Here is a 24,173-nt window from a genome sequence, read left to right as displayed (position 1 = left end):
TAAAATATGTCCAGCTGGAGCTGTTTATACGAGAGTGCAATTAATAAATTACCAGACTATTTATTTGTGCTGCTGCTGCTGCGCGTGTGTGTTGAAATTGGGCTGAGACTAATGCCTCGCATGGCCCAGGTTTTTTTCAATTAATTGAACGTGCGTTAGCAGCACGTGCTACTTAGTTAATTATGTTTTGATATAAATGTAAAAATATCAGCTTGCAAACAGGGAAAACAGCAAATTGCTTTCAAATCGCACAGCGTTCGGCTGGCTTTTTTGGGCGCTCGACTGCAAATAAAGTTGTCCAGTTGTCCGGCTATACGGCTGTACGGCTGTCCGGCTGTCTAGTTTATGTAATCACCCACAACATGATTGTTATATCTTGTTGCGCGTTGCCGAGACAGGCGCCGTTATTTATTACAGACTCAACGCAATCCCAGACATGTTTAGACCGCTCTCAGCCTTTCACACACAAACTCTGTCCAATTGTCAGTCAGGCGAACTGCCTGTCTATCCGTCTGTCCGTGTGACAGGCGAACAAAGTGGCACCTGCCCAAGTGCGCTGCTAACCTCCACTCCATTCAGGCCACACCCCGCACTGATAGCAAACGATTGGCAATGCTGTGAAGGATTTCGGATGCGATGATAATAATATTTGCCATTCGGCATTGTCTTCCCATCAGTGTCTTAATTGCTTTTTAATTTCACATAACGAGCACACACATCAGCAATAATTTATAAATTATTTTTTAAGTTCAATTGTTTACATCCATCATATCAGGCATTGCAGCAGCTCTGCCCCCGCCTCAGAGTTCACTGAACTGCAATAAACTTACAATCACAATTAACACCTTCTGCCTTTTGCTTCTTTTGACAATAGCCCAACAGCTTTTGCCTCACTCTGCAAATATTGAAAATTGACAGCCATCGGGGGGCAACAAAAGAAATCGTTAGAAAACAAACATCACTTTGCGGTTTGCAATTTCGGAAATTAGCATAATTTGTGCAAATTCATGACACGAACATTAGACGGACGCGAGTGGAGGCAACTCTTTTGATTGTTAACTTGGCCAGCTGAATGTTTGCTTGGGCAGAATAAACTGTAATATTTTATTTATTTATGTCTTTGTTTCTCTCACAAGAGTTTTGAAAGAACAGGCTCATCAATTTGTTAAATAATAATATATATGTATATAACTATTATATTAATATATTTTTTATTTAACTGCTGTCTATGAGAATTTAAGACAGGGAGTTAATTCATAAAAAATTGAATAATTATAAATAAAAAATTTATTTTATATTTATACACGCTCAAAAATTCTTTTTATAACTTCAATAATTTTTTCGATTTTAGACATTTTTTTAAAATATTTTTCACTTGAATGGATTCATTCAAAATTGTAGACAAATGAATTCGGCTATAGCTGCCGCCCCCTGAGTGCATTTTTATAACGAGGCATAAAATAACTCGTGAGTTGTTATGTTGGCTGTAATTCTTGTTTGTGTTTTGTGTGTATGTTTCTTTTTTGTTGTTATCATCTTGGTCAAGGTTAAATCTAATCGGCGCTTAAGATCACTGTTCAATACGACCGCATGTAGCCATAAACTAAGGCAGCAGCAGCAGCAACAAAAACAAAATCGAAATAATAAGAGTAAGAACAAGAAAATACAAACAAAAAGAAACTAAGGCGCACCACAGCCAGCAGCCTCTACAGTGTTAACAGTTTGTTTACATAAAGCAGCTCGTTAAAAAAAAAGAGCAAAAGAAAAATCATAGCTTAGGAATACTGAGCCCACCTTCGGCCAGTGCCAATGCAGCCATGTGTGAGTGTGTGTGTGTGTGACTGCGGCGATCAATGAATATTTATAACACACACAGCAGGCACCGCCCATGGTCAACCTATGGCCAGTGGCTTAAGAACAAGAACATGGCCCACACAGCCTCTCAACGTTCTGAGCCGCCAGGCAATCAAATCAAATGTAATCAAAATTAATTTGCTCATTCGCTTGTTTGGCAAAATGTAACAGCTAGATGCTTAACGCACTCTGCAACAGTTTCTTTTTCTTTTTTTTTTTGGCATAATTTGTTAAGCAGTGTGTGTATGTGGCTATTATGCGTTGGCTGCTGACAACAAGTTCAATGCGAACGGGCCAAGTCAAAGTGCGCTTTATAGTTTGCCGCTCCAATAACTTCGCATGACAGAGCAGAGGCTGAGGCTGAGTTTGAGGCTGTGGCTGTAGCTTTGGCTAGGAAGGGGACAGAGTGGGGGGCAGATCTGACAGTGAGGCAGCCAGACGCTTAATGAAGTTGCATGTCAATGTCAGCCGCAGTCAAAATCAAGACAAGTCACCTCAACTGGCTGCAGTTATCCTTGCACTTACTTCGCCAAAGTGAAGGTCTATCAAGGCTGTTGCAATGCGATTCTTTGTCGAGAATTTAAGTGCAGTCTAATTGAAACTAAGCTTAGCTCGCTTAGTCTTAAATTCACTTAAACATGACTTTCCCCACAAAGCGTGAAAACTGCCTCGACATGCGCTTAATCGCCTTATGGCATCTGTGCTGGCATCACATCACGTAACTCAAACAGAGTATTATTAAAATGCAATATGCCAGAAGGCGGGGTGTTGGCTCAGTTCCCCCAGCTCTGCTGCTCGCCTCCATTGTGGCGGGCAATTAAAAATCATTTTTCATGAGGAAATAGCAGACACTGCCCCAAATTGATTAAATAATAAAAGTGCAACTACTTTGTGTGTTTTTGTGTGTGTGTGTGTGTGGTGCATAATTGAAAAGACTGTGAAGTGGTGCAGAGCTAATCCTTTATGCTTTATGCGTAAAGATCGCCAGCAGCTGATCTTCGCAGCAGCAGCAACTGGAGTTTTGGTGCAATTTGGCTCCAGGTCTTAATATGCGCTTGTCGTCATGTCGGATCAGTTTTGTTTCAGTTTTGTTACAGCAAGTGGCTGCCAACTAGCCAACTAGCCAACTGGCCAACTAGGCAACTGACCAAACTCGAAACTTAAAAACTTGAGCAACTAAATTTGCATTTGCCAAAAAAAAAAACACCGCATTCGATATGATACCGATATTGATGGTGAAATTGCAAATTTATGTATTAGTTTCGACAAAAATTAATAGCTTCATGTAGGAAATATGACGCGTGGTTCGAATTACTCAACTCATTAGATGCAAATGTTTTACATGCACCCAAAAACGAACACTGAACAACAAAACTGTGCCTTAAGCCAGGCGACATTTTCATAGATCATTGAAGCTTTAACTATTGGAGCTTAGTGCTCAGGAAATATTCTAAATTTATCAAAACTTTAATATTATAAAATAAGCCAATCTTATCTTATTTTTTATTTTAAAAATATATTAAATATTCAAAAAAAAATAAATATGTAAAATGGAGAATTTCTATGTAATTTATTTATTAATATATTTAGTATAAAAAATATTTGTTTTTAGTTATAAGATTCTAAAAAATTAATCAAACTTAACTCATTTATAAATTGAATTTATAAATAATTAAAAATAAAAGAAATATTCAAGAATATTCATTCTCTTTTAGGCAATTTCAATAAAAACTAATTTATTTAAAGTTGCAATTGAAATGCTTAAAAGATTTTCGTGAGATTAGAATTAAGCAATTTTCACTTAAAATAAAGTTTATTTAAGTTTTAAGAGTCAAGACTATAAAATCAGAAACGCTGTAAATGTCGTTGCATAAATGTCGATGTATTTTACGGCAGACGCTTGTCTCGGCGAATGTCAAATCAAAAGACTTAGGCAACGAACTCGCTTGCGCTTGCGCGAGTCGGCCCAAAAGAGCAAATAACATAAATTTTACTGCTTTTAACACGTTGATGCCGCATCTGATGCAAATCAAAGCAGTGGCCAGTTTGTCTATGAGTATACGCGATATTTAAATATATACTTAGAAACTGTTAGGCCAAGAGACACGTTCAACTCTGTGTAAATATCAAGGCTGCAGCGGCGAGCACAGAGTAAACAATTTGTTAAGAAGGTGACGATGAAGAAGCTCAAAAGCTCTAAGTAAAAACTAGTTTTTTGGTGCCGAAAGACTTGTAGCTTCTTAATGATGCTGATGCGATGACTGAAGTTGCTTATTCTGCTGCTGCTGCTGCTGCTGTTGCTGTTGCTGTTGTGCGCGTATCTAATAGAGTTGCCCAAAACACCAAAACCCGTGTCCAAAATGGCAAAATGCTGTCGCAGCGACTACCTAATAATTGGGCTCGTTGTTGGCTCTCTTGCTGCCATACACTTGTTGCTATTTGATCAAATGGCATAAATACTCGAGCCACATGCATTGTGATCTTTCGGCGTTGCACTCGACCAAATGCCAAAGTGAATGCAAAGGGCAACACGATGCTGCCATGCCAAAGGCAAAGGCGTGGACTTTGAATGCCACTTAAAAAAGGAAGAGCTCAAAAAAACTCATTTAAGAGATTGCATTGTGCAATAAATAAAGTCTCTGTGCCTTATGGCTTGGCTTGACTTTATTTTGATTACGCAAGAGAATCCTGATGGCCTGAGTGATTCACTTACCGAGTGACTAACTCACTGCTGATCAGCTTACACTTTGGAAAGTGAATTTCCTTCTTTAGGCTTACACTATAAAGATGTCAGTGCGTCTTTAATTTAATAATTAATTTAATAAATTAATTTAATAATTAATTTAACAAATACAAAATTTAAAGCAGTTAATATATTACAATTTATACCTATATTTACGGTATATCTATATATAATCTAGATTTCATTAGTACTGTGAAAAGATTTGCAGAGCAGAATAATTTTATATTCAAAAATTGTTTATAAAAAATGAATAGTCTAAGTATTAGACAGCTTCAAATGTACACAAAATTATCCAATTTAGCACCTAGATTATTATATGGCTATTGCTTAGTAAATTTGATAAATATTCGCTTTGAAAGGCAAACATTATTAAGTCATAAACTTGAGAGCAAATGCAAATAATTCTTTAATATGACTTCTTTGACTGCAAAGCTCTTAACATATATAAATATAGTATAAATTTAATGTGAAATGTTTCTTGATTAACACATTATTTTATCGAGCTCTCGGACATATGAAAGCCATAAAACGTATCGCAATTTATTTGAGTCTAGTTTCTGGCTGTGCTAAGCACTTTAAGGCAACTAAGATCCGAGTGCATTGTCTGATACGTTTATGTGGCTGTTAATTGGTAGACAAGCACGCTTATATATACATATATATAAGTCTAAAGTCAACATGATGCTGGCTGGAGAACCAGGCTGCATCTGCTGTGCGACCTTTTGAATAATTTGTTTAAACAAAATGCGGCGGGCAGCTGTTGGCCTGACATTTGGCGCAATTAGCATTAATCAAGCTTGGCTATTTGCAGTTGGCCCCAAAAATGCTTTATTTATCAGCAAATGGCACAGGCCATTTGTAAAGCGCTGCTAAAGGCCCGGTCTAGCAGAAAAATTATGATGGCTGGAGCTGATGTTGATTGACGTCTTGTTATTTGTCCTTGAACTCATTTCGTCTCTTGATTAATTTCAACGCACTTTGCCACAGTGCGATGCACTTTGTAATTTAATATTAAACAATTAACAGGCGCCAAGCCGAGCCAAGCCAAGCAAAAGCCAAAGTAATTGTCATCAATTTGTATATTTGCGCAACTAATTGCCGAACATTTGTATAATAAACGCCCAAACGATGCTGGTCCGCAGGGCGCAGAGTGCGTCTAATTAGCCATGAATATTGTTTTCTGGCAATGCGATGAGTGTGTGAATCGGCGCACTCGAGCGAATATTTTCAATGTCAAATTGCTTAACTCAATTGTAACTAGCTGACAATTGATGAGCTAACCAATTGCATTATAATCGGCATATGTTACTCAAAATGCCCTACGTTCATCTATTCTTACTCAGTTATAAATACAATTTAATTTTCGGTTTATTTATTGCTATTTCAACACTCGAACAATCTCTGAATAAACGTTTTATTTGCTTGCCTAGAGTTGCGTTTAGCAAGGTACCTTGGCCAAATTGGGGCGATGCCGATACTCCGTTTCCCTTTCAACTGCCCCACCCAGCGGGTAGCTCAACGGTCGAGTCTTGAAGTGCTGTGACTGTTGCCTTTTTTGCGTTTTCTTTTTCGCGCGCCACAGCATCCAGTGCCAAGTAGGTTGGAAGGCAGGGCTATTGGCGGCAGTTTCTGTAACTTTTGTTGGTTTTTTTCTGTTTGTGTAATTAAGTCACAGCAACAACAGCCACAACGGCAAATAGTGCGTGCCAAGAGCTGTGCCAATTTATATGATGTGCCATAATTAAATAAGCCTAGAGTGCAACAACAGCAATAACAACAAGAGCAATAGCACGCTGAGGTATATTTTTCTGCCAGCTTGAGCAATATGCTTGTTAGCAAGTTAGTGCCTTAAGTCTTTTGTTTGCACTGTGGGTACAATGCGAAAGTAACTGGCAAAAAATCAGTTTAAAGCAAAACTTAATCAAAATTGGCAATATGAAAATTTGAAGAAGTTTAAATATGCACAGTTTGTTAACACGTTTGTGTCTTAAGTCTTTTGTTTGTAATGTGGTTGGCATAAGGAATTCCCAGGCATAAAAATAGGTAATTTTAAGCAGAGCTTACTCAAAAGGGGAAATCAGAATTTAAAGATATTTAAATAATATATTAAAAATATGTAGGTTAGCAAGTTTGTGTCTTGAGTCTTTTGTTTACGCTGTGGTTGCAACATTGAATTCTCAGGCAAATAAGTCAGTTGTTTGTTTTATGCAAAATTTCCTTCAAAATGGAAATTGGAATTTACAAATATGCAGAATCAAGTTTGTGCCTTAAGTCTTTCGTTTCAAATTGCCAGTACTAGACAGAAGATGCTTTATCATCAGCAAATCATACTTAAAGATGGGAAATAACAATTTTAAGATATATAAATAGCAATTTTGTGTCTTAAGTCTTCTGTTTGAGCTGAGCTTAACATTTCAAAACAGCAGATAGAAAATGTTGTATTTTCAGCAATAATTAATAAAATCAAAATTTGCAAAAATATAAATAAACATCAAGGTATATTCATATATATATCTTATATCTTATATCTCTTATTTTTTTGCAAATAGCCAATCCACTGTCTGACATATCGTATCAAGAATGCGGCTGTTAGGTAATCGCTAAGCGAATACAAAATGTCTAAGTTATTTGATTAAGCTGCATGTGGTCAATAATTACGCTTTGACTGTGTCTTAAGGCGTACGCACATTTTATAGTCGCAACTGTACGGCGGGACTAATTAAATGTCCATAAAATCGCTAAAAGGCTTCGCAGACGATGAATTGCGTAACTCTAGCTGTCTTGGAGATCTTCTGTCGATTTTTAATTACAAGTCGGCTTTTTGCTATTTTTCTTAGCCGTTTAAGGTCAAAGCTAAGCCGGAAGCCTGTTCGAACGGACCACGGGGCAGCCGGGCAGCCAAGCAGCCAGCTAACCGGCCAAATGGCTGCAGACGAACAGCTGCAGCGAGCTTGCGAAATTTACTTCTTTTTTTTGTTTTTGGCCATTTTGCACTTCAAAATGTCAGCGGGCAAACATTTTCTACATACATATTATTTATGAATTGTAAAATTTTTCAATTTTTCTATTTTTTGCTGTGCAGCGCTCGCACTTGGCCATAACAAGTCGGTCAAGACGGCCAAGTCGGCCAAGCCGGGCCCAGACATTGCAGTTTGACCTTTTATTGGCTGGCTGCTTGGCTAACCTCTCTGTCCGTGTGTAATTATTATCAAAAATACATTTTCAACTTTTGTTTAACAAATTAAAAATGAACACACGTCAGTTAATTGCCAAAATAAGAAATAAATAAATACAAATATATTGTATTGTATTGTTGTTGTTGTTGTTTTATTTTTTCCATTTTAAAGATGCACAGTTGAAGCCTTGTTTATTGGCCATTTGTGCGGCTGATGCTTGATTGGTTTTGATTGACCCGATTGCTGTGCATATTTGTTGTCTCCGTTCGTTATTGATTATTAATTTTTGGCATTGTGACATTTGCTTTGATCTTCATGCATATCTAAGCGGACTCAATCAAGTGGTTTCTTGATTCTTTCGCTACGCTGTGAGTTTGTCGTGTATCATTCATTCGAGAATTTCCCAAGCTAATTAAGAACGTACTTCCTAAGCCAAAGACTTTTAGTGCCCGCGCCACCCACAACAAATATTTGCACTCAGCGTGCGAATCGTGAAGTATTTCCGCCACAGGTTAAATGTTAATTGCCAATTGTGTTATAATTAAAAGCTGAAGCAATTTATCAACAACTTATTATCTGCAGAAATAGTAAAGTTGTTAATAGAAGAATGAGAGTCTGCGTCGACAGCCAGATTGACCTTCAGCCAATGTGGCTGCTGGTGTGAGGAAGCGAAAAGAACATTTGACGCTATGTTGCATTAATCATATATGTGTGACTGTATGTGTATGTGTGTGTATGTAGTTGCATGATATGAATATGTGCTGTATTTAAGTACAAATGCGATGAGTGTTTTGTGTGAGTAAAAAGAGGAGGGAAATAACATGCAAAACTCCATTTCCTGAATCTTTATCGATTTGGCAAACAAGCTGAAACTGAATTACAATCTTTAGATGGTTAGATTCAGTCTGTTTTTTTAATATTTGAATGTGTCGTTTTATCATTTATTAAGAAATAAAATTAAATTTAATAAAATTTAATTTTTCTTTTGTGTCTCATTTTTGGCTCATAAAACATTTCCTAGGTTTTCTAGCTGTGATTGTCGGCCTAGTTGGAAGTTTCAGAGCAAAAGCTATTTTTTATAGTTACTATAAATAGAGCTTCTGTTTCTAAACTGCATTAAGTAGGCATGACATGTAGTATTTGAACGTAGGCGAACTTTGCTGCAGGCTGGTTAGTGTGAGCAATTAATCAAATATTATACAGCAGCTGTTAAGCTGTGCCTAGATAGGCATTTCGCTTTCAAAGGCGTGCAAGAATTTGTATAGATGCCTAGCTATATATCTCTATCTGTCTATCTATCAATCTATCCATCTATCTATCCATCTACCTATCTAGCTATCTATCTATCCATCTATCTAGCTATCTATCTATCTGACTATCTATCTATCTATCTAACTATCTATCCATCTATCTACCTATCTATCTATCTATCTATCTATCTATCAATATGTATTCCAGATTAGCATGATATCTAAGCAAATTCTTGCCACAGACTCTTAGCCAACCAATCGAGCACATTAACTTTTATAAAATATATTTCTAATATATATATATATATATATATATATATATATATATATATATATATATATATATATATTATAAATATATCTTGCATTTGCAGACAATTACCAGACATATTTGTAGCATATCGCCTGAGCGCCATCTGAGTTTTCACTTTAGCAAATTGGTCAAGGTGCTTGATTTGGCTGTGACGACAATTCGTGAGCGTTTCTTTTTGTTGTGGATATTACTACAGCTGCTGTTGTTGTTGCAGCTGGCCATTTGACAATGTGTAATGTCGATCGACATGCAATTCACATTATGGCTGCCATTTGGTGGCCAAGCGTGGCGCGATATTGCGATATATAAATTAATGCTTAATCAGCAGAAATTGTCTAAATCCGCAAATTATCGGCAAGTGGCAGGCGTTTAATTGTAACTGCCCCAAGTGCGGCCCACAGCACAGCGCAGCACAGCACAGCAGCCACAGCCAACCGCATTTCGGTGGCCAAGTTTGACCATAACAATAGCCGTCTGTCATAACAAACAAAGGCAACAACTAAGGGGCGTGCTAATTGAAATTCTTGTTGCACAGTCCCAGCCTGTGTTGACCTTCTGCGATAGCATAAGCCATGTCTTGGGCACTTACCATTATCAGATCGCCAGTTTCCATGTGGCGACGCATTAAGATCGCTGCCATATTTTGCTCATCTTGGAATACTTCACCAATTTCATGCTTGTGATGCTGCAAAAGAAGAGAAGAGAGGAGAGAAGTTCATATGAGTTACTTTGCTTTCAATTAACAAACAAATCAATTTTTTCTGCTCGCATTCCAAGCATACCAAAAAACTCCACTAAATGTAAAGCTATTTGAAATTCTGCTGGTTTGTTATTCTGTTTTACTGGTCCGAGTCAAAGCCAAAGCCAAAGCTAAAGCCGTGTGGTCAGGCAGCTGTATATTAATTAAATGCGCCAGCAGCTGAAGACAGACGGAGACGGAGACGAAGAGAGGAGAGAAGTGACTGGGATAGAGATTAAGAGACACCGAGAGCAAGAGCTGTTAGCTGCGTGGGATATGCGGCAGCGGAGCTTTTTGATTTATGCACTTGGTCAGCAAATGTGACGCCTCAACATGCACGTCACTCATGCGCCGTGTGTGCTGCGCTGTGCTGTGCTGTGGCTACTCAGCCTGACCATGAAAATGCGCGGCGCTATAGCTTTAACTAAAGCTTAAGCTTTTGACATTTGGCCAACTGGCAACTCTGCGGCAACTGCGGCTGCTGATCTGGTTTCAGCTGCGCTGTTCTTTTGCAAATCCTTTGACATCGACATTCGCATTGTATTTGATTTCAGACTCAAGGCAACCTCGATTACAAGTTTATGTGTTTTTGCCGAATTTCAGGAATGCACTTGATTCGCATTAGCATAGTGTTTAAAGTTTCAGCTGGCTTCAAATTTGCTTAGGCGACACGCAGAAATCAAGTGTGCGACTAATTAAATTAATTGCCGGCTGCGCCTGCCCATTAATTCTGTAATAAATATCGAAATAAATGTAATCTGACACTTGACATCAGCATTTGGCATTGACTGCGTATCGTATATCGAGCCACGAAACTTGTCCGCGGCGCTCTATCAAATTACAAGCATAAATCATTTTCATAACTGGCCTCAGCACAAATATATATGTATATCAATATATACTCGTAAAATGCCATAAAACTAAGCCAAGTGCCAAAATCAAAGTCACTGCAAAGTGACCAAATAGCCACTGGCCACAAACTTTGCCCACATGCGATGAAAGCGCCGCAGCAACCGCATAGGCCATAAATCAGCCGGAGGTTAAGCGAGCAATCGGCCAGGAACGGAAGATGTGGTTAACAAATTGATATTTTTTTTGTTTCTTTTCTTTTTGCCCAGTCAAAATATTTAATTGAATATAATAACAATTGCACGCAACGGTTATGGTTTATATTATTAAGGAATTGCCAAAAAAAAAAAGATTTTATTAGAGCGTGAGAAAAAGCAGCTAAAATTAAATATATATTTTTAGTGCAATTTTCTTTTTGGTATAAATAAAAAACAGATATTTATAATAATATTTGAGGTTAAGTGAAAGGGTAGGGAAGTGATGGGAATGTAAGGGCAAATAAGCGGAGGCGAAGGGCGAAGAAGAAGTGCGACTATTAACTAACTGAACCTAAACCAAACTCGAATAAGTAGACAAACAGCTGCCGATTAAGAACATATGCACTATATAGACTTTGCTACGCTTCTATTTAGCTAACAGATATAACCAGTAAGCATTAGAAATGTAGTCTTCAATGGGCTTGAAGTAAACAAATGTTAAGCAATTCCATACAGAAATTTAATGCACATCTAAACTTAACTTTCTTTTATTTTAATTTTTTTTAAATTTATAAAATATTTATATAAATTGTATTAAAAGTCTTCTATGGTGTTTTTAGTTTTTTAAAATTGTTTAAAATTTTATTTGTTATTTGTTTGTTAAATTAATATAAATTCAAAGTTAAGCCAATAGCAAAAGCTCATTCTAAATTTCATAATCATTCCGCTCTATATTCTAGACTACTCAAGCTCTTTTGCAATATAAACTGAATTTTTATACTACAATTTATAAATTAAAATAATTTTTTATTATATTAAAAATAAATTCAAAGCAAAAAAATGCACAAACATGTATATTTAATTTTTTCAACATTTGTTTTATATAACTCTATAAATAACTCTATAAAATATATGACTCTATAAAAAATATAAAATTATATAAATACATAAGGGGTCTAAGCTAAGCTCACAAAACTTTTTGAAATTATAGGGCTTTTTTTAGCTTAACTTAAAGCAATGCTAGAAAGAGTAAAAAATTAAATTTGCTCTCACTTTCTTTAGCTTAATTTTGAAATTAAAAAAAATATGTCAAGAAGTTTCTTCGCAGCACAATTTGAGTGGAAAATCTTTGCAAATATTTACAAATTGTTTTCGGGCGATTAATCAAATCATTGAGCCTGTCTGCCCATTTGAAAAGTGGGCGTGGCAATGGGGTGTCTCAAATGTTGACCGCGAAACGTGTTGACACGCAAAAGCAAACGCAAGCGCAAACGCACCAGCAACAGCAGCGGCAGCAAATAAAAAGCAATTTTCATGTGCAACAAGCATTTATGGCTTAATTTGTTGTTGTTAGCGGGCTGTTGGCTGACATGTCTTGGCTAACGACCTTGTGGAAATAAGTTCAAAGCAACAAGAGCGACCCCCACACCAAATGGCTCACGTACATGACATGCTTCAGTATTTCTGTATTTCTAATTCAGCTGCCAACTGCCAAGAATCAAGGCACTTGTTGTCTATGGTCTATGGATTTTTTTCTTTTTTCTTGCTGCCTTTGTCAACGCTGCAGCCAAGTGCTTTGGCCATATTTATGAACTGTTAGTGTCCGTTGGCCACTTATCGTGGCCAAGAAACAAGCACCAATTTTTATTTTGAATATTTTTTTTTAATTTTTATTCTGTTTTTTTTTTGTGTTTTGAAGCCACTTTGCATGGCGTCGCAGCCACTTCCTTCGTTAGTTGACAATTGTGCCCGTTTCGGGCGCATTTGTTCTGCTGCAGTTTTAATTAGCCCACTTGATGCATGCATTGTAAGCTGTCGCGCATTTGGTGCCAACACTTTTTCATTTTCATTTATTAACGACATCGTAAATTTTTAATTACAAATGGCTACAAGACATTATGCAGATTATGCGGCCCACAGATGCACATGAAGTCAGCTGAGACTTTGCGTGTGTGTGTGTGTGTGTGTGTTGGCCGCTTATGTAAATCACACTACTCACATAGTCCACTCTGGCTGGCTACCTCAATTACTTCAGCTGCTAAAATACTTTCGAGTGTCCGGCGGGCCCAAGGGCTTTTTAGCCAAATTGGCGCCATATAATTTGTTGCCTTTCTACATAAGTTGATTTTTTTCTCTATTTTTTTTTGTTTTTGCATATTATTTTTATAAATTGCTCCTCATTAACGGTTTTATGGGGCAGTGAGAGAAATACGCTTAGAGCAATTAGATGAAAGATTGTGGTCCAAAAAATGGAGCTATTTAAAGAGCCGCTTTCTAACTGACATTGGCTGTGTGGGCGTTGATTTAGGGCATTTGTTCAGCTTATATGCAGGCAAGTAAAGTACTCTATAAATACAGTAGGCATAGATCAGTTGGCACTAGTTGATAATATACTCTTTGCTTTCATTTCTTCATGTTAACTATTGCAGAAGTCAAGTCAAGAATCAAAAGCGTGTGAGTAGCCATTTTGGCTAAGATTTATTGACTAGATAATCCAATTGGATACTGCATTTCCGAAAATCTATCATCTCTAGTTTGACGTCTCGTTTTTATATCATACTTCTAAAGCTGCTTGAGCATAAGGGCTAAAACTTATAAGCCAAAAAGTGGTAGTCTTGACCAAGATATAGCAGTCACTGATACCACTGCTTTGGCCCAGCCAAATATTTTATGTAATTTTGCCTACCTTAAGCTGTATTAAAAAAATCAATCTCTAGTCTACAGTCTCAGGACACAACCACTTGGTCTATAAGCCAAAATGCCTTACCAAAGCTTACATTGACAGCGTATTCAATCAATCTGGATACTATATACTCTTGCCATCATCTATTAAGCAACCACGCCTACTCTATTTCAAGTTAATCTCAACCAATCAATCTGCTCTGATTACGCTACAAATTCAATTAAGCCCAAATGCCAAGTCTCATGAATCAAGTACTTTAACTTTACCCAAAAAGAGAGTACAAATTGCCTAGAGGAAAGTAAAAGCAACACTCACTCGCATCTACTTCCGGGCAGCGATCTTTGCGATCTTTGCAAATGCAAATTAGTTGAAAAGAGAAAAAGGAAAGGCGGGCAAGAAGAGCGCACGGCGAAACAAAAGACTTAGGCAACAAACTTGACGAAATGAAAATTAGCCTTTGAACTTGTTTTTGGGCGGAAAACGCGAAAAGCTACTTGAGTTTGAAACTGTGCGTAGTCGAGCAGCTAATTTACTATTGTTGGAAATGAAAGCCGCTGCGCATGACGCCCACTCAAAGCACAGAGCTGGGCTAGCTGCTATGCGCATGCATAAATCCACAAGTCATTTAACCACGCTAACTGACAATTAACGCATTAGCAGCGACGGCGACATCGACGTGGCCGTTGTTTGCCGTGTGGGCGTTGTTACGCATACGACGCGTTGTCTGCGCGCATAATGATTTCGATTTATCTGCGCCTGGTGCTTATTACGCACCATTATGCACTGCACACACGCACACACGCATACACACAGACAGACTTACATTATTATGCATAAGCCGATACGCTTCCAGTCACAATAAGCAGCACAGTTGACTTGCTTTCAGTGCAGACTTTTTGAGTTTGTTTTGATTTTGGTCTTCTGGCCGTCACAATGCCAAGGCAACGGCAACGGCAACGGCAACTCAGTCTCATTGTCTGCCTATTATTCGGCTAATTACACATTTCAATCGATCAGCGATGATCAATGTTATGATTATGTCTGATTTTTTCAATTGTTCAGCTTGAGCTTAACGGCTCAGCATAAACTGTCGCAGCCAATCGGGCCCGCATGTGGGCAAAGCTAAAGAGAACTCATTCAAATGAAGGTAAACTAAAAATATTTATAATGAATGAGAGAGATTAGTGGTTTTTTTGAAGGTATTCCATAACTTCTGCTCCTTGAAATTGTATTTGAGTTGTTAGATAAGGATTTTCTGGCTTTGTTTGGCTTTGTAAGTCAAATTTCGAAAACTACTTTTTGTCATAATCAAAGTGATTTTCGTTGCTAGATTAGTGAAAATTTGAAAACTTCCGTGCTTGCATTAGACTTTCATGAAGTTTTTCCTTCCCTTGTGGCCGCTAGATAAGCGAATTTTATAAAAGAGCGCAAAGAGCTAGACGAAATAAAATATATATCGCTCGTTACGTCCACTCAAAGTCGTATTCGTACTTTTGTGGTGCAAAAAATAAGACAAAATAAAAGGGAATGAACAACCTCGACTGCAGCGAGATCAACTTTGTTGGTTTGCTGATTGTTGTTGTTGTTGGTGCTGCTCGGCTACAAAGCAACAAGCCGCACAGCGTTAACAATAACTGCAACATGAGCACGGTGAAGACAGCAGCAACAACAACGGCTGTCGTGCCACAAATACGGGAGCATTATGCAACCGATTGCAGCGACCAGAGAGATAGAGAGAGAGAGCGAGAAAATGCAACGAGCAGCAGCTGCTTTCTAGCGATTCGTTTGCCGAGTGGAAGAGACAGTGAGCTAATTTCAAATTCATTCAGCTGCCAAAACGCTGGCTCATTAATCAAGCGCTCGTTCGGCGCCAGCGCAATGCTTCAAAAAAATGTCTAAATGGAAATGGGCAGCAAGTTGAAGTCGTTTTGCAATGACAAGCGGCAAGCACTCCAGATAGATACACTATATAGATATATAAATATATATATGTGTGCATTTCAGAGTGGCTCTGCTTGGGAAATATGCACCAATTGCTTTAATAGCATTTTAATTATAAGCTCAACACTCATGGCATCTATAAAAATGCATTTTGAAAACTCAATTATGTGGCTTTCAGCTGGTTGTTGTTGTTGTTGTTGCTGTTGGGCACGGCTCTTGAGAATGAAGCGCCTCAACACACGAGTCGAGAAGTAGTGCACATTTATTACCCAATTCTTTTGTTTTTAACTTTGGCTTGGCTTGACTCGAGTCTCTAAACTCGTCTCGCATTGCCGTTTGCCAAGCCCAGGAATGGGCTTTTGGTTCTGTCTTTGCCCTGGCCCATATAAGGCAGCGGCCGATTGTGCTGCACTGTGGGCTGATTTACATATATATATACCGTTATTTATTTCATACGGATGCCATAAACTTTCAAGGCTGCGCTTACAGATTGCACGTGTGCATTAGATACACGAAATGTATGAGCTGACCAAATAAGAGCGGCATAAAAAGAAATGGTAATAAGTGGAAAGTGGTTAAAGATATTACGTTGTTTCTAGCTTGGATTGGAGGCTGCATTTATGCCATTATATATGCAATTAAATAATATTGAAGCGGCACTTTGAGTGCCTTAATTGAATTCTACTTTTGTATGCCTTAGTTCAATTGGTGCGCTGTCATGCAGACAAAAGTAACTCGAAAGTTGACTGAGATTCGACTTTCTTAAGTGCTTCGAAAACATCACAAATGTTATTAGAAATTTATCGATATACACGTATTATCAATAATTTCAGCAATTATACAAAATAGTATTACTCTTTTTTATCCAGCCTGTCTTTGTCTTTTAAATATTCAGTTTCAGTTTTTGTTTAATTATTTTCATTATCAGGCAGAGGGCACACACCTTCCATGGTTTGCTCTGGCTGGCTCAAATAGTTTGCTGTTTGCAGAAAAATTTGTTATGCTCCGTTCAGGCAGCTGCCACTGCAGCGGGCTGCTGGGGAAAAACCTGCACCTTTATTTATATGCCGCAGTATTTTATTTAATTTTTTTTTTTTTTGCTGCGCCTGACCTTTGGTGGGGCCTATCGATTGAATGCGGCGGTGGGTGTGCCGTGCGACGCCTTGTGTTTGCCTTTATTTTCGTGGCAGCAGAAATACCATTTTTTTTTTGGGGCGTTGCCAATACGAAACGAACGCTGGCTGCCTTCATTGTTTGTCCAGAAATTGTACGAAAAATTTCACTGCACGAATCTTATTTCCATCAGCAGGCAAAAAGGGAACCAGACACAACAAAAATCCAATGCAATTAAAACGCAAGCTAAAGCTTTGAAAGTTTACGTTTCATAGACTAAAAAAATGTAATTTGCAGCAATTTTGTGGCTGACAAATAAATTTCCCTGTCAAGTTTGTGGCTTAAGTCTTTTGTTTTCCCACCAAACGGGTTCGGTCATCTAGAAGATTTGTTCCGCATGCGGTTAGATTCTTAATTTTGAACTCAAAAAAAACCCACGAAAATTGCCAAAAAAATGAGAAACAATAAAACAATGCATGCCACAAATTAGAATAAATGTTTTTTGATGGAAGGTCTCCGGCCAAGTGCCGCCATTACCAAACAAAAATCACATAGAGCAAATATCAAATTGTGTCTGTGATTGCCGTTTATAACTGGAGGCCATTTGTTTTCTACCATTTTGTGGCATGAGTCAAATTGCCGAAAAATAATTGCCAAACATTTTTCGCTTTTTGGTTTTTTTTCTTGGCAACACTTTGGAAAATGTCGAGTGGGAGACTTGCAGTCATGTTGCAGCCGCATTTTTCTTTTAATTAAAATAAAAAATAAGCCAAAATCTTCCAATAAAAATGACAGTCACAAACACACACACACACATGAATTTTTCCGCATTTCGCAGCGGCTTAGCAGTTGAATTATCACACATAAATCACAGTGAACCGTCGAGTGGAGTCCGAAAGAAGTCGAGAGAGCCAGCCAGCCAGCAATCTTTTCTTTTTCGCCTGTCGCCTGACATGACATTTCACTTTCATTTCCGAAGTTTGTGTCTTGCATTAAAATCATTTTTTTCTGCTTTTATTTTTGTTACTTTTTATGTACAGCTGACGTTCCTACAGCAATTCGCATTCGGTAATAAATGCCCGAAAGTCGAGCGTATCGATCGTTTGTCTCTAAACTTGGCGTCGCAGCCAAAGTCATATCATAAAAATAACCTAGTAAGTGCTTACACATGAGGTAACGCCCCATGCCATTGGGCATATAATTATCTGGCGTGTGTGTGTGTTTGTATACTACTGTAAATAACAGTTAATGCATAGAAGCAAGGCAAAAGAAAGTGTGCACTCATAATTGAAATAAGTCACGTTCATGTTCATGGCGAAGTCGCAGACACGAAAAGTGCTTTAGTTGTGTCCGTCTGTGTGAGTTTAATTGGAAATTAAATGATTTGTACTTTAATCAAATTTGGGTAAGAGCAAAGCATTGGATATGCCCAAAGCAGCGAAGCTTATTAAATATTTTTTTTATTAAATTTCATAAATTATACAATCAAAAATTTGTAATTTCTATTAATAATAATTACTTTGCATAATGTGTGTGTCTCTTGCTTTTAAGACTATCAATTGTCGCTTTAGTGTCAACGGCTGTCAGCGGCGCTTATCTGGCCAGCTGCTTTATATAAGCCGATTTCCGCACGTCCTTGACTTTACTAATTTTTTAGTTTTGTTTCTTGCATAACACAAAATGTAGTTCAACTGAAGCTTGGCTCTCTAATCTATTTATCACATGGCCAATTAATTTTGATTAGATTCGCACAGAAAAAATAAAAAAAAAACAACAAACGACGCGCAACTAAAGCGAATGCTGATAAGAAAATAAAATAAGCTGCAAAGTCTGGTTACTTAAAAGCAGAAGACATAGCTAGACAAAAACAAATAAATAACAAGTTAAGCAGCTCTAGGTGGAAGTGTTAGACTAGCTGATACCCTGTATGACAGCCAAGAGGTGAAGTTTTGATATGGGACGTATAGCAACTATATATAATATCTAAACTGTATATAGCGTAAACAATGTTAATAAATGCTTTAGGAGTCCATACAAAGAGCTTAGTGTACATATATCAAGAGCTGAAGAACAAGAGAGCAAGATTGAGAGAGCTGGACAAAGAAGTCAAGCTCAAGAAATGAAGATCAACGTCAACTGATCAAAAGGTTAAGTCTGTAAGAACAGCTAAAAGGAAGTAAACGATAAAAATAGGAAAAAGTCTAATAATTAAAGAATTGTTATAAACTTTTTAAAAATATATACAAATTTTTTTGTGCCTGACATATTTTTTAAGATTTGATTTAAAACCATAAACAAGTTTCAGGTATTAAGAGAGGTATCAAAAATAAAACTAAAAATGCTAAAAATTGGCTTCAAATCAAAGTAAATGTCGATATTTGACAGCTTTAAGAAATTGTTAGAAGAAATTATAAAAAATTGAATAATTTTTGTATAAACAAAATGCAAAAGCGCCTAGATATTTATATTAAAATGAAATATCTTTCAGTTCTTAACAAAGTATTTATATAAGTGTATATAAAGAGACAAGTAGAAGCAATTTCATTCACTTAACTTATTCCCTCGATCTCCTTATTTACAGCATCTATCTATATAAGAGATATTCTTTGTATATCTAGTAAGCCACATATACCCCATCACATCACAACTTCTGCTAGGGTATTAAAGCAAATGCTTACCGAAATCAAAGCACGAATAAAATAACAAAAGCCAACGAATGTTACAACTCATGATGTAACAATGAAAGTGCAAGAAACGTTCAAGAAAAACCAATCAAAAAGGTAGCCACAGAAACGTGATCAATAACAAAAGCACAAATCATGGCAAAAGCAAAATCAAAAGATACAATAAATGTTGTTAATGTTACCTGGGGAGTGGCCAAAAACTTATTAGAATTTTGTTTAGCAAGAGTCTTGATCATCTTTAAAGTACGCTGAACTCACCTTCTCATCAAGAATTTCGTGCAGATCCAAGCCATGCGTGGCATTTGGTTCGCTGCCCACCGACCACATGCGCAGCTCATGGGGCGCGCCCTTGAACAGGCCCTGCGTGGCGCGCAGCGTGAGATTCATGTGATTGCCGAAAGCGCTGAAGGACACATTGTGCGCCTTGATGGAGCTGATGTCGTCGCCAAGCAGATGATTATTGCTCCTGCCAGCGCCAGCGGCAGCCGCCTGCTGCTTCAGCTCACTGTAGTAGGCATTCTTGCTCAGATCCTTTTTCACATGATGCGGCTTCTGGGCAAGCGCATTGCTGCGTTCGTCGATGCTGCGACGCTTGCGCTGCAGTCCGCCGTGCGACGAGTGGTGCAGAAGCTGCACGAGCTCATAGTGCGGCACGGCGTCGTGTGTGTCCACATGGAAAACCGAATGCAGTTGCTCCGGCGACATTTGTTTGTGCAACTAAACATAAAGAGAAAGAGTTGTGAATGAGTGAATTATTGAAAAGATACAGCAGCCGGAGGGCTGCTACAAATTGTAGCAATTGTTAAAGTATTCATTGAGAAATTATCAATAATTCAATGCAATAAAGGCATGCCATGGGCACAAGTGTTTATACGGCTATAGTTGAATACGCTTTTTTGTTTGCACGGCCACTCAAGTGGTCTAAAGATTAACGACTCAGCTGAGCTCTACTGAACTGAACTAAACTGAGCTGAGCCGGGCCGAGGCTTGTCGGTCGCAGCTCGCTCGAGTATCTTCAGCAAGTAGGTCAGGGTCAGATCGTCGCATGCCGTTTGGCCCAAGGCGTAAGGCGGGGGGAGGGGCACCTGAAGGAAAACCAAGAAGCAAACAAACAAACGGCTAAAACCGTTTGCGTGTACTGTTATCGCCAGTGCGTGTATACGAAACTATGAAACGTGTATTGAGAGCACAATAATTGCATACATTAATTAATAACAAATTCTGTTTTATTGTTATAAATTCATTTTAATTTGCACGCAATTGTTGTTGCTTTACTTTGTTGTTGGCCAAATCGGATTGATTTGCAGATTGGTTTTAGATATTGTTTGAGCTCAACTGTGGGGGTTTCTTTAAAAGACCTGACTGGTTGAATAGAAACAATTCTATTTAGATATATTATAATTTTCTTTGAACTGTATAAGAATAAGAGCTTCAAATATATAGCATATATATGTTGTCTTAAAGATCTCTGTCTGCTGCACATTATACATATAATATCTAAATTTTTGCATGTTGATGCATAATGAATATTTTCTGTTACATGCCAGAGTATGACATAGTCGTGCATGCCAACTTTCCTTCTCTCAAACTTATTTAATTCGTGAATTTTTTATATGAATAATCTATTTATTTATCAGGGTATGTACTAGTCGGGTATGCCTTACTAAAACAGTTTAACCTGATTTTGATTTGCTAAATATGGCGCATCTCTTATTTTTGCCAATTAGACTTACTCTGTTCTTCTAGGGTATCTTGTAGTCAACCCTATTCTCCTAGTCAGATATGCCCTACTGAAACACAGTTAGCCATGTTTAACTTCCGCTTCTTATTTTTGCAAAACATACTTCCTTCTCTGACAAGTAACTTCTATTATAGTCTAAACCTCTGGGCTGTCTCTTAGTCTCCACTATTCTTCCATGGCATCTCCTAGTTGAGCATGCCCTACTAGAACGCATTCATTATCCTTGAAACACTTTGCCCTCTCATTCATTTAATTTTTTATTATAATATATCAATTCTCTGTAGGGCATCATCTAGTCTTTCCTATTCTCCCAGCGTATTATCTAGCCAGGTATGCCCTGGATTTTTCTTATACTTCAGCCTCTGCCAATCAGCCTAACTTCGCTTATATGCAAATTCCCTTCTTGCCTATTCCTCTAGGGTATTTCCCAGTCATTCAGCGCCAACTCAAACAATTTCAATTGCCTAACACGGTTTAGCGTGAAATCCAAAAAAAAACTCTCGTAAGCCACTTAGTTGTGCCAAATAGCCTTAGCTTATGAATGTCTTTTCGATTTTCAATATTCGTTTTTAACTGGGTTATATGCTCACATCTAAGCCGCATTTCCGTTTCCAATTTTTAGTTTTTTTTTTGGCACAAATATTTGCCGCATGTTTGGATTCCAAGAGGCCGCAACAAATCGCCAATTGGCAAAATTTGTTACAGGGTCAGAGCAGACTAGAATTTCCTTTAACAACTGACACAGGCCGGCAGGCAAAAACAAAAGACTTAGGCAGCGAACTTGCTGCATGCTACAAGCGAGCCACAAACAAAAAAGTTTCGCCGGCAATTTAGGCAAATTTCTTGCATTTTATACAGCCACAAATGGTGCGCCGCACCGAAATGACTCAAAAATCGTACAGCAAATGACGACAACAACAACAACAAAAACAACGGCAAACAAACAAACAGTTAAGAAGAAGACAAGGTAAACAACATAGATTCAAGCAGCAATATTTTTTTGGTTTTCGTTGTTTGTCTGTGGGGTAAAAATGTTGTTGTCCGTTGTATAACAGTTAGCATGATAATTCTATTTTAATTGAGAGAGCGCCTCGACGTAGTCAGATGAAACAACGGCGACAGGTGAACAAACGCAAAGAGCCACGGCGAACGAGAGACAGACAATGCCACAAGAGTTTTTACTTTCATTTGAAACGTGTTTTGGTCACAGACGATCAGAGCGAGAGAGATGCTGCAGCCGCTCCTGGGGGTCGAGTCTCAGCTCTTTGAAAGTGAAACTGAAGCCAAGTTTCGTCTGACTCGGAGTTGTTAGTGTAAATGTGTTGAGGAACGATGATACTGCTGCTGCTACTGCTGCTGATGCTGTGCTTGTTTCTTAGGGCTTCCTGGGGCTGCATTCGTACATTGGGAAAGCTGCACCTGCAGCAATTTGCAATATGCAAATGCCAAATGGGGCCACACCCCAAGCACCAAACACCAATCAACACTTGGCCAGTTGGCAATATGAGGCGGCGAGACAACAGGGGCAGGGGCCCTTGCTGCCAATTAACTGCAATTAATGGGAGCTAACAGCAAATTATGCAAAAGCCATTTGATGAACAAGATCAGCGCCGGCGATTAAGCTTAGCCAGCCCAGGGCTGGCAACGCAATTCAAATGAATCACAGAGCCAGAAATTAAGCTCAACTGAATCGTTTTTCAATAAGGAATAAATGTTTGTATTTCAGCTTGAATTAAATTGACAGAAATTTGCTATTTTTTGGAGAATTAAATAAATTTTCAGTTAAGGGAAAAGCTACCCTTTTACATAGAGCCAAGCCCTAACATTCACAAAAAAAATTATGTTTCATTTACTTAACTACTCACAATTGTTTTCTGCATTAACTGCCAGTTAGTAAAATTCATTTTCACATACGTGAAATATCAAATATTTTTCAAATTTTAGCGATTCACAAATTTGCAAACGTCAAACTTACGTCTAGCCAAACTTAAGCAAAGAGTAAATTATTTACTCTCTCTCTCTCTCTCTCTCTCTTCACTCACTCACACTATATTTAAAATACAAAAATTATGTTTAGTTCCGGCTTATAGACTGGGTTTATTTACTAAGCAACTAGTTTTGGTTAGTTTGCTTCGGTTCAGCATGGAAAAAAGAAGTAAATTTGCAAAATTTTCGGGGCTTGGCTGCGAGCCTTGCTTCAATCAATCGATTACTTCAAGTAGTTGTCATTTGAATGTCACACAGCTTCAGAAAGATCTGTGAACCAGTGAGCTGAATCCCAGCTAATCATTCATCGATGGCTCAGAGCAACAACTGCGACAGCAACGGCGACGGCTGCTGGCCATTTGTCCAAGCGGCGCGCGCTTTAATTTTCGACGGGGTGCAATGACGAATATTGTGAAATTTGTGTTTGTAATTTGTATAGTTGGCGTTGTTGTTGTTGCTGCTTGTTGGCTGTTTGCTGTTTGCTGCTCGTTGTCCGGTTGTTGTTGCTGCCGCTGCTGCTGCTGCTGCTGCTGTTTTGTGCGCGCAATTACTGAAATTGTGTGATTACTCATACGCCCGATATAACCGGCATGGTAAGTCCGACTGCGACTGTGGCTGCCAGCAAAACTCAAAGTAAAAGGTGTAGCCGCCATATTAGCGCAAAAAGTGTGCTTCAAATTGGCCACGGGGAGGCCAATACTCTGTTTATGGCATAAACACACACACACACACATCGACTACTTATCTCTTTTGCGTTGTGCAATTTTCATGCACCGGTCAAAGTCAACATCCAAATCGATGGCTCTCTCAATACGAATGCTCGCCAGAGTGTCACTCGACCTTATGCCAAAGCAAATCACATAAAGAAATTATATACTTCAGCGCAATTGAGTTACAGATCAAG

The 24,173-nt window shown here is 38.1% G+C and overlaps 1 protein-coding gene across 6 annotated transcripts in view; it reads right to left on the bottom strand.

The window, feature by feature from the left end:
- Positions 1-24,173, bottom strand: part of LOC111601215 (venom metalloproteinase 3) — a 58,852-nt gene that overhangs the window by 20,277 nt on the left and 14,402 nt on the right. For all 6 annotated transcript variants that reach the window (XR_003944123.1, XM_023317708.2, XM_023317709.2 and 3 more), the window contains exons 3-4: positions 19,801-20,259; positions 9,926-10,021 (exon numbers count right to left, since the gene is read on the bottom strand). Coding sequence is in view for 5 of the 6 variants with exons in the window: in XM_023317708.2 (XP_023173476.2) it covers positions 9,926-10,021; positions 19,801-20,259 (555 nt within the window). In the remaining variant the exon portion in view is untranslated. The remainder of the gene's footprint in view (positions 1-9,925; positions 10,022-19,800; positions 20,260-24,173) is intronic.

Source organism: Drosophila hydei, unplaced genomic scaffold, assembly GCF_003285905.1.
Source record: "Drosophila hydei strain 15085-1641.00,03,60 unplaced genomic scaffold, DhydRS2 tig00000060-arrow-pilon, whole genome shotgun sequence".
Classification (NCBI taxonomy): Eukaryota; Metazoa; Arthropoda; class Insecta; order Diptera; family Drosophilidae; genus Drosophila; species Drosophila hydei.
Note: the sequence above shows the minus strand (reverse complement) of the source record. Positions and strands in the feature narration are given on the sequence as shown.